The following is an 11,544-nucleotide window of genomic DNA, read 5'->3' as shown; positions in this document are numbered from 1 at the left end:
TTTGCAACCGCACCAACTTCCTCGTAGAAACACCAGGGTGACACTTTTGGATGGGACGAAAATAATATATTTATCAAATATAAAAAGGTTTTTATTCACAGTTCAGACGTTCTCGGCTGCGTTTTGCAAGGACGAACGAAAAACAGGCAGCTAAGAAGAAACGGTACAAACAAGTAATTCCTCTTGTGTAACAGAGACGTACAAAATATGATATAACACACTTCCCCAATTCTGTGATAATTTTTTCTGGAGAAAAAAAAAAAAAGAAGTTATTAAAAGTCCATCGAGCTGTGAGCCAGGTAGTCTTTCCGGCCGATGTTGGTGACCTGCTTGGTCTGCATGGCCTCCAGCTTGGGACAGTCGGTAATGCGATGGCCGAGACCCCCGCAGAATGTGCAGCCCCTCTCCCCTGGGAAGACAGCAGGACAGAACGTGTCAGGACAGGTGTGCTGGTACCGCACGGTGGAACGGGTTAATGGGGCCTCAGGAATATTGCAACAAAGTGACTCACCTCCGATGTCCAGCATGGTCTCGTCGCCTGTCTGGAGGACCTGGAGGACCGGAGGGACCTTCTGCTTGGCTTCAACCAGCAAAGCTTTCAGGTCCATTAACACGGACTCGTCTGTTAGGAGATACAAGACGCACACTGTAAAAGTTGTATATAAATCCCTGCAAACCCTGCTAGTGTCACCCCTCCGTTTTCTGCAGCGACGTTAAAAACAGCTCCACTTCTGTACGCTTTCTGCAGCGACATTAAAAACAGCTCCACTTCGGTCAGCTTTCTGCAGCGACGTTAAAAACAGCTCCACTTCGGTCAGCTTTCTGCATGTTGGTCATTACATCATTTGCATGCACTACAGACAGGAAGCATTCTCACTCCACCCGGCTAGGGATCACTACAGGAGACACGTTTGCCCATAAAGCGCACGGAAGACACCCAAAACACTTCAAAATGTGAAAACATAAATCAAAATATTCACTATGTCACAATGTTTCAATATATCTTAGGCAACGGACGAGACGCAGTAGTGCAGAGCTGTGAAGTGGAATGTAAATGATTCAGCTCTCAAACTGCTAGATGGTACTAATCTGAAACGTGTGGCATGAAGTTAACCTGCAGCCGGCTTTAATCGGACACCCCTGAACAAAAACACAGTAAAACCAGAAAGAAAATCTGTAAGAGGCTGCAAATTAACCGAGGGCAGACCTTCACCTCCAAGCAAGACAATGACCTTGAACATAAAGCCCAACCAGAGCTACAAGTGGGTTCAAAGCAAACTCAAGTGTTATAATAATAATAATAATAATAATAATACTAATAATAATAATAATAATAATAATAATAATAATAATAATAGAACTTTATTGATCTCACAATGGAGAAATTTACTTCTGCATCTTAACCCATCCCCTTGGGGAGCAGTGGACTGCCACTTTGCGGCGCCTAGGGAGCAATCAGGGGTTAAGGGTCTTGGGACCCAGAGTGGCAGTCTGTGGGAGTTGAACTCAGAACCTCCGGGACCCAAGCGCAATGCTCTAACCACTAGGCCAGTCAATGGCCAGACCATCACTTGAAGTAGAATTGATGCTCACAAGATCCCCACACAATCTGACTGAGCTGGAGCTATTTGGCAATGAAGAATGAGCAAAAACTTCAGTCTGCAGATGTAGAAAAGCGGGCAGAGCCAAAACCCTGAAAACCGGCAGCTTTAGCTGCAATGAAAGGTGGTTCCAGAAAAAAATCTGCTAAAATAGATTGATGTTTGTGGCGGTTTACGCGACAAAATCTAGAAACGATCAAGGCTTATTGAATAATTTTGCTATTTTTTCCTTGAACTTGATGCTACTTCTTTTAGTATTATCTCATAATAAATTAATTTTTCTTTAAGATTAATAAATGAGTTTTGAATCAAATTAAGTTTTATTAACAGATTATCGACATTTTCATCTTCAACTGTAAATATGTGAGAAAACAACTAAACTATTTGCAATATCTGCAGCTCAAAAGTAAAACAACAGATTGTTGAGGAAATCTTGTGTCTGGTGTCACGGTGAGGTTAACCAATAATGGATTGAAGATTTTGAGAAATAAATAAATAATTTGTCTGCAAACATAATGAACTTAATGTGTTTGAGTAATGTTTCCTTACCACAGCCCTTATTGATGAACGTTGTGGCTATACCGGTCTTGCCTGATCGTCCAGTTCTACCTATTCTGTGGACTGGAAACAAAAACATAGACTGGTTTTAGAGTCCGGGCCCAACTGGAAGCTACATAATGTGAAAACCTAAAAATGTCTGAATTATTTATCAACACAGCTGCTCTTACCGTAGTTTTCTATCTCCTCGGGCATGTCATAGTTGACCACATGCTGAATTGCTGGAAAATCCAGACCCTTGGAGGCAACGTCTGTGGCCACTAAGACGTCTTTCTTTCCTTCTTTGAACGCTTCTATGGCTTTGGTTCTTTCTTCCTGATCTGAAAGAAGAATCAATAAAGACCTTAATTTAGCAATGCTTCATAGAACATTGTGACATTTGCGAGTAGGGTGACATCTGCTGGTAATAAGGAGGAAACGCATGATGATTTCAGTATAAAACCTCAGGCTGGGCTCAGCATCCCTTCACATGCAGTAGATCCACTGTTTCAGCAGATCAGCATAACTCTGCGTACCTTTTCCTCCATGTATGGCCACCGCCTCCACTCCCTTAAGCAACAAATATTCATGGATGGCGTCTACGTCTGCTTTTTTCTCAGCAAATATCAACACCTGGCAAAAATGAACAAAAACTTTAAAATATAGGCACTTATTTTGTCCCGATGCTTCTGCAACAAGATGTTGAGATGCTTACTGGGGGCGGGGTTTTCTGGAGACACTCCAGCAGGTACACCATCTTGGCCTCCTCTTTGACGTATTCCACTTCCTGGATTCACCAAGCAGAACGTTAGCTCGTGAAGAAAAAAAGAAAAAGAAAAAAAAAACCAAGGGCATTTTTAGTTAAACAGAAGAAATAAAAACCTGCCTGGATTACATCCAAGCTCGCAGCTCCGGCCCTGCCCACGTTAATAGTGATAGGTTTGACCAGGGCGCTCTTGGCAAAGTTCTGGATCTTCTTCGGCATAGTGGCACTGAAAAGCAGGGTCTGCCTTTGTCCCTAGAGCAGAGGGGAAAAAAATATGAAAAAAATCAGGAAGGCTGTGTTGATTTTAAAGTCGGAGAAAAAACATTCAGCAACAACAGATTGAGTGCAGCAGCTGGAACAGACACACGACGTGGCCAACTCTACATCTGACTCGGTTGATCGGACTCTGCTTCCTCTGAGAGCTTTAGGAGTGTGAGAAACAGTGCAAGCATTTTAAAAAGCAGCAAATTAGAAGGAATATGAAAACGCCGTGAGGAATGGGAACCAAATTTAGGCAAACAAAACAAAAGCCTATTCTGGAAAAACTAGTTGGAAAAGTCATCTGCTTTAAATACATTCCTCCAGGTCACAGTCTTTTATATGAAAATAATCCTATTTGTTAATTCAGGGTATCAAAAAGAAGTACTGATGTGGAAACAACACCAGACATCAGAAAGCCCCGGGTCGCGGGGGCAGCAGCTTCAGTAGGGAGGCCCAGACGTCCCTCTCCCCAGCCACTTGGGGCAGCTCCACAGGAGGAATCCCAAGGCGTTCCCAGGCCAGCCGGGAGACATAATCCCTCCAGCGTGTCCTGGGTCTCCATCTGGGTCTCCTACTGGTGGGACGTGCCCGTAACACCTCACCAGGGAGGCGTCCAGGAGGCATCCTGACCAGATGCCCGAGCCACCTCAACTGGCTCCTCTCGACGTGGAGGAGCAGCGGCTCTACTCTGAGTCCTCCCCGGATGACTGAGCTCCTCACCCTATCTCTAAGGGAGAGCCCAGACACACTACGGAGAAAACTCATTTCAGACGATTGTATCTGGGATCTCGTTTTTTCGGTCACGACCCAAAGCTCGTGACCATAGATGAGGGTAGGAACGTAGATCGACCGGTAAATCGAGAGCTTTGCCTTTTGGCTCAGCTCTCTCTTCACCACAACGGATCGGTACAGCGCCCCCTTCACAGCAGACGCTGCACCAATCCGCCTTTCGATCTCCCGCTCCATCCTCCCCTCATTCGTGAACAAGACCCCAAGATACTTGAACTCCTCCACTAGGGGCAGCACATCCTCCCCAACCCAGAGAAGGCACTCTACCCTTTTCCGGTTCAAGACCATGGTCTCGGATTTGGAGGCACTGATTTTCATCCCGGCCGCTTCGCACTCGGTTGCGAACCGCTCCAGTGAGAGCTGTAGATCACGCCCTGATGAAGCCAATAGGACCACGTCATCCGCGAATAGCAGAGACGCAATCCTAAGGCCACCAAAACGGATCCCCTCAACACCTTGGCTGCGCCTAGAAATTCTGTCCATAAAAGTTATGAACAGAATCGGTAACAAAGGGCAACCTTGGCGGAGTCCAACTCTCACCGGAAACGAGTCCGACTTACTGCCGGCAATGCGGACCAGACTCTGACATCGGTCGTACAGAGACCTGACAGCCCTTATTAAAAGGGTCCGGTACTCCATACTCCCGGAGTATCCCCCACAGGATCCCTCGGGGGACACGTCGAATGCCTTCTCCAGATCCACAAAGCACATGTAGACTGGTTGGGCAAACTCCCATGCCCCCTCAAGAATCCTGCTGAGGGTATAGAGCTGGTCCAGTGTTCCACGGCCAGGACGAAAACCACACTGCTCTTCCTGAATCCGAGATTCGACTATCCGACGGACCCTCCTTTCCAGAACTCCTGAATAGACCTTACCAGGGAGGCTTAAGAGTGTGATTCCTCTGTAGTTGCGACACACCCTCCAGTCCCCCTTTTTAAATAGGGGGACCACCACCCCAGCCTGCCAATCCAGGGGAACTGCCCCCGATGTCCATGCAATGCTGCAGAGCCGCATTAACCAACACAGCCCCACAACATCCAGAGCCTTAAGGTACTCAGGGCGAATCTCATCCACCCCCGGAGCCTTGCCACCGAGGAGCTTTTTAACAACCTCGGCAACCTCAGCACCAGAGATCGGAGAACCCGACCCAGAGTCCTCAGGCTCTGCTTCCTCAATGGAAGACGTGTTGGTGGGATTAAGGAGGTCTTCGAAGTATTCCGCCTACCGACGCACGACGTCCCGAGTCGAGGTCAGCAGCACACCACCCCCACTGCAAACAGTGTTGGTACTGCACTGCTTCCCCCTCCTAAGACGCCGGATAGTGGACCAGAATCACTTCGAAGCCGTGCGGAAGTCTTTCTCCGTGGCCTCTCTGAACTCTTCCCACGCCCGAGTTTTTGCCTCAGCTACCAGCCGAGCTGCCTGCCGCTTCGACTGCCGGTACACATCAGCTTCTTCCGGAGTCCCACAGGCCAAAAAAGCCCGGTAGGACTCCTTCTTCAGCTTGACGGCTTCCCTCACCGCTGGTGTCCACCAGCGGGTTCGAGGGTTACCGCCGCGACATGCACCGACAACCTTGCGGCCACAGCTCCGACTAGCCGTCTCAACAATAGAGGCGCGGAACATGGTCCATTCAGACTCAATGTCCCCCGCCTCCCTCGGGACGTGTTTAAAGTTCTCCCGGAGGTGGGAGTTAAAGCTCCGCCTCACAGGGGACTCCGCCAGACGTTCCCAGCAAACCTTCACAATACATTTGGTCCTAACAACAATAATAATAATAATAATAATAATAATAATAATAATAATAATAATAATAATAATAATAATAATAATAACAATTTAACTTTATTGATCTCACAAGGGATAAATTCACTTCTGCATCTTAACCCATCTCCTTGGGGAGCAGAGGGCTGCCACTGTGCGGTGCCTGGGAAGCAATCAGGTGTTAAGGGTCTTGCTCAGGGACCCAAAGTGCAGGCTGTGGGGATCAAACCGGGTACTTGCAACCTTCTCAGAGCGCAAGCGCACTGCTCTAGCCACTAGGCCACCACTCCCCTACCAGGTCTGACCGGCTTCCTCCCCCACCATCGGAGCCAGCTCACCACCAGGTAGTGGTCAGTGGAGAGCTCCGCCCCTCTCTTCACCTGAGTGTCCAAGACATGCGGCCGCAGGTCAGATGAAACAACAACAAAGTCGATCATTGAACTCTGGCCTAGGGTGTGCTGGTGCCAAGAGCACATATGGACTCCCTTATGCTTGAACATGGTGTTTGTGATGGACAATTCATGACGAGTACAGAAGTAAAAAAACAGAACCCCACTCGAGTTCAGATCAGGTGGGCCATTCCTCCCAACCACGCCCCTCCAGGTCCCACCGTCATTGCCCACCTGCGCCTTGAAGTCCCCCAGCAAAACGAGGGAGTCCCCAGGAGGGTCACTCTCCACTACCCCTTCCAAGGACTCCAAAAAGGGTGGGTAATCCAAACTGCTGTTTGGTGCATAAACACAAACAACAGTCAGAACCCCACATGTATGCGGAGGGAGGCCACTGGGTTCTCGTTCATTGGGGTAAACCCCAACGTACAGGCACCAAGATGAGGGGCAACAAGTATGCCCACTCCTGCTCGGCGCCTCTCATCAGGGGCAACTCTAGAGTGGAAGAATGTCCAACCCCTCTCAAGGAGACTGGTTTCAGAGCCAGAGTGGTGCGTCAAGGTGAGTCCGACTATCTCTAGTCGGAACCTCTCAACCTCACGCACTAGCTCAGGCTCCTTCCCCACCAGAGAGGTGACATTCCACGTCCTAAAGAGCCAGCTTCTGCAGCTGAGGATCAGAACACCAAGGTCCCTGTCCTCGACTGCTACCCATTTCACAATGCACCCAACCCTTTTGGCTCCTCCTACAGGTGGTGAGCCTATTGGAAGGGGGACACATTTCTTCTCTTCGGGCTGTGCCCGGCTAGGCCGCCCCCAAAAAAGCACCAGGCAAACTACAGAGAATGCCTGACTCTGACCACTGCCACCCACCTCTGAACCAACAGCTGTCAGATCCAAGAAGCCTCCAGGCAGCCAAAAGACTATCTGAGGAGAAAAGGGGGCTATCCCTTCGGCTGGGAAAGAGTTCTGGAGTTGAAAGCTGATGGGATAAATGTGCTTCAGAGACTTCCTCCTGCCCTTTTCTCTCTCAGATTTAAGTGGGCATCATAAGTCAATATTAGGCAACAAAACCTGTTTCCCTTTCTTTTTCCGCAAAAGCCCATTCCTTTTAATCAGCCGGCTGAGGTTCAGTCCTCCAGAGCTACTGTCCTGAAGCTTTAGCTGCATCCCTTCTCCAGAACAACTTAATGAAATGGTTGAATCGCCTCATCAGCATTCAGTCATTTGGCTCGGCAGAGGCCTTCTAACAACACATTCACTGGATGCCGGTGTGCTGGAGGGGCTACACTTTGGTAACCTGACCCTAGCCAGATGGATGTCGCTCAGCCTAGCTGCACTCTCATCCATCTGGGACCTCTCGTTAGGAATTGCCTTTTTTGTAGGCTGGGTCTTATCAAAAATCCTTGCATATGATTGGATAAGCCACTTGTCTGTCATCTTTATCGACGTGCTATTTCAACCACTCACACCCAAGCCAACCCGTGACGCTGTGAGAGCGACGCAGGAAAAAACTAAACTTTTTTTCTTTAATGTGTTTGCGGCTCTAGTGGCACACGGTTTAATTTATTGAAAGTGAGCTGACAGGAAGAGGGTGGAAGACAGGCGAAAAGTGCCGCGGGTCAGAGTCGATCCCGGGCCGACCGCGTCGAGGACTAAAGACCTCCTAATATGGTTCGCGCTAACCGCTCCGCCACGAGCGCGCCCCGGGCACTTTGGTACCCCTAATAGTTAAATGTTCACGGTCCATGTCCTCGCCTTAAACATCCCTTTAACCTATAATATTTGAGTAGAATAAGTGGAATATTTTTGTTTTAGATTTTCTGAGGTTATATTCTTGTACTTCTTCTCAGCATATATTAGATTTAAGAGCAGCAAATAATACATTGAATTCCTGACTGCATTGATTACAAGCTTCGAGTAACTTTTAGGACAACCTTAAGTTGAAGTGTAATATAAATGTCTAAAGATCGCTCTATGCAAAAGGAAATAACTAATCTCTCAGACTTACTTTTACCAGAACGTGAGACTGATTGATTCATGAGTGTTTATTCAACATCACTTATTAACACAACAAGTGTCTCACCTTAAAATAGGAAAATATGGTCCTGATGTCCTCCTCAAAACCCATGTCAATCATTCTGTCTGCTTCATCCAGAGCCAAGTAGCGGCATATGTCGAGACTAACCATCTTCTTTTGGAGCAGGTCCATCAAACGCCCAGGGGTGGCAACCATCATGTGGACGCCACTGAAAACAAGATAAAGTATTTATCCTGTCATGCGGGTAGCCACTCTGCTTTTGGACATTATTCACTGTGACCTCGGTTCTCAAATGACGGACAAAGCTGTTGAGAGGAAGCCTTTCTTCGGTGTCAGCGTTCCTCTCAGAACCAGCCAGGCCATCTTACTTACTGTTTCACCACCTCCATCTGCTCCTTGACAGACATCCCTCCGATGCAGAGGGCTGTGCGCAGCTGAGGAGCTCCTTCCTCTTCCAGCAGCTTGCTGTAATACTCGATGATGCCGTGAGTCTGCCTCGCCAACTCTCGCTGGGGGGGGGGGAATAAGGGGGTGCAAATGGTGTATTTTATGAGAAAAAGTAAAACTTTTCCCCAACCATTGTGTAACTAGTTGAGCTTTAAAACTGAAAAGAAAAAGGCAGTTTCTACAATATTTTACTTTCATTTCACCTCATCTGCTTGCTATAATGCCGCGGACATGTTTTTTTTTATACATAGTTACAGAAGTTACAGAATTTGTCTGCAAAAAACTGGCTTTTAACCTCAAACAATAATAACAGTTTAAGCCATTTAATTAACAATTATTAAACGAGTTAAATGTCACGTTTGTTTCTGAGAATCTTCAATGTGAACAAGCGAGTCTGCCGTGTCTTACCGAAGGACAGATGATGAGTCCATATGGTCCCTCTCTCTTGAAAAAAGGCAGACGCTTCTCCTGCTCCAGGGCGAACATGATGATAGGCAGCGTGAAGACCAAAGTCTTTCCTGAACCCGTGAAGGCGATGCCAATCATGTCTCGACCTGATAGACTACAAGCAAACACTGTCAGTACCCCCGGCGGTTTTAAAGTCCATTAAATCCTAACAGAGATCGTCGCATACTGTGTAGTACAACTTCCTACTCGCATGCTCAGCACTTACACTGTGGGGATGCCTTGAATCTGAATTGGGGTTGGGTGGACAATCCCTTTCTTTTTTAAACCTTTTAGAATGGCTGTGGATGCAAATACAGATTTATGTTAACAGTTAGGAGGGAGATAAAACCAATGGAGGGACTTTTAAACGAGTGAGGCAGAGCGTGGTGTCACCTGGTGGAAACTTCATTTCCCTGAAGCTTTTGATGGGAGGAGGGATGCCTTCTCCGTCCACCAGGATGTGAAATTTCTTCCTGACACGTTCGTGTCGTGCGGGTTGCATATTTAGGATGTACTGTGGTCCTTTCCAGCTGCAAAAGAATATTTGATCAGGTTAAACGAATCTCTTTGCTTTCTGTCTCATAAAGACCCAAAAGCTTAGCAACTTTAATAATTGAGGGCTCACCTTGTTTTTATTGGGTCGTCATATATGATACCTTTGGCCATTTCCTTCACAGACATCAGAGCTAATAAGAGAGTTTAAAAGTTTTGCACTATTAGTTTGAACCTCTAAAGTTTAGAAATTTCCCTAATGAATTCCCTTTGACTTCTAGGCGGCGTTGACGTACCTCTGCCCTCAGCCACGCTTTCCAGAATCTTCTCTTCCTCTTTCAGCTGTTTCTCTTTGGCGGACTCCTTGCGGGCTTGGAACACAAACAGGTAGACACATTTACAAATCTCATACAGCCGAGGTAGAACAACAGAAACAACGGTTATCGCCTAAAGCGGATCTTCTCCGAACCTTCTGCTTTCTCCTTGAGGTGCTGATGCTGGTCGAGGAGACTAACATTGGAGCGTGGACCGAGGCCCTCCTCCTCATCCCTCTGTTCCTCTCCGCTATCCTTCTGCTCCTCCTCCAGGCCCTTCCCGCGCAGCCGTAACTTCTTCTGGAGCTGCAAACATTCAAAATTGTGTTGAAGATTATTAGTGTATTTTCTCACAATGGGAATGTGAAAAGAGAAAGAAAATCGAAGAGGATTAGAAATGACACTAAGACAAAAAAAAAAAAAGATACATTTAGTGTAAATGGAACAGTAAATCGATACAAAGGGTTGGCTTTTGTTTCTCTATTGCCTAAAATGACTAATGCCAGGTAACTCACTATTTGTTGTTTTCTGATTTTGACAGGAACATATGGGACATAATCATCATCCTCCGATCCTTCTGAGCCTGACTTTTCTTCATCTCCGTGGGATCTCTGTGGAAAAACAAATTACAAACGGCACAATAATCATCACCTTGTCAGGAAGTATCTTTTTCTTTATTTCAGAAGGATTTAGGCTAATCAATAAATCATAAATGATCTTAGGTGCGACCTCTTCTGAATGAATATTAATGTGCAAAAGCACATTGTGATTCAATGATTCATTTTAGAAATCGAGGAGAATCATGAAATGATTTTGAAAGGATAAATGGTTTGAAAGGATGAGTGAATAACTGGTTTGTTGGTTGGATGAAAGAAATTCAACAGAGAATTAAGTTTGGAAATATAAATGTTTTGTCTCACACATTATTTTTTACATTTGTATCCAGACCTGGAAAACACTTCTATACACTTTGCCCTATACAGTCCTATAATATGTTATAGCTGGGAATGAATCGACCCCTTTAGTAAAACCTCAGGTATAATGAGACACTTCATTAGTTTGTACTTTAACCTTTTTTCCAACTGAGTAACATAACTCAACATGTTTAGATGCAATGGCGACAGATAAGCATCCCGGGACTAAAGTAAAAAAATAAATACCACAGTATTTCCATTAAAACAAAAGGCAGATAATGATAATCTTTTAACCTTCAAAACGTCAACATCACGTAGTTGGCACTGATAACTGACTGTACGGCCCGTGTTTAATAGTCTTAACACCTGCTCCATATTATAAAATAAAATACTTTGCACCTTATCCGTGGTTTCCTTTACATTATGATCTATTGTTTGATGTGCATAAATTTCATTACAAAACAAACAAAAAAACGTCGTTGGTTAGCATGCTAATATTAGCCTTCCATGGCTAGCTTCAACTGCAGAAACAGTTTGATTTAATCTTACCTTTACGGTCCGATTTTCGGTCTCCATTTTATTTAATCTTTACGTATCCTTACTATGTGTGCCTTAGTAGTTAGTTACAGATCATGTACCAGCGATTTAATCCAAACTCCGCATGTTTACACAACAGAAGCTACTGATGTACGACAAACCGAGGGTCAAATGTACTTCTTCTTCTTGAGTTTATTGGCGGTTGACAAATATCTTTTCAGTGAGCTTTACCGCCACTAACTGGTG

General features: G+C 45.9%; 1 protein-coding gene across 1 annotated transcript; it reads right to left on the bottom strand.

Moving 5' to 3' along the window:
- Positions 1–75: 75 nt before the first annotated feature.
- On the bottom strand, positions 76–11,416 carry LOC105927340 (probable ATP-dependent RNA helicase DDX41). Its single transcript, XM_012864082.3, has 17 exons — positions 11,311–11,416; positions 10,363–10,458; positions 10,003–10,153; positions 9,830–9,904; positions 9,667–9,727; positions 9,435–9,571; positions 9,268–9,340; positions 9,003–9,156; positions 8,520–8,656; positions 8,193–8,355; positions 3,025–3,156; positions 2,854–2,925; positions 2,675–2,771; positions 2,330–2,479; positions 2,151–2,222; positions 512–622; positions 76–409 (listed from the first exon to the last, which is right to left on the bottom strand). The coding sequence occupies exons 1-17, from the start codon at positions 11,335–11,337 to the stop codon at positions 273–275; spliced, it is 1,845 nt and encodes a 614-aa protein (XP_012719536.2). The 5' UTR covers positions 11,338–11,416; the 3' UTR covers positions 76–272.
- Between the last annotated feature and the right edge of the window lie 128 nt (positions 11,417–11,544).

This window comes from Fundulus heteroclitus, chromosome 23 (genome assembly GCF_011125445.2).
Source record: "Fundulus heteroclitus isolate FHET01 chromosome 23, MU-UCD_Fhet_4.1, whole genome shotgun sequence".
Lineage (NCBI taxonomy): Eukaryota > Metazoa > Chordata > Actinopteri > Cyprinodontiformes > Fundulidae > Fundulus > Fundulus heteroclitus.
Note: the sequence above shows the minus strand (reverse complement) of the source record. Positions and strands in the feature narration are given on the sequence as shown.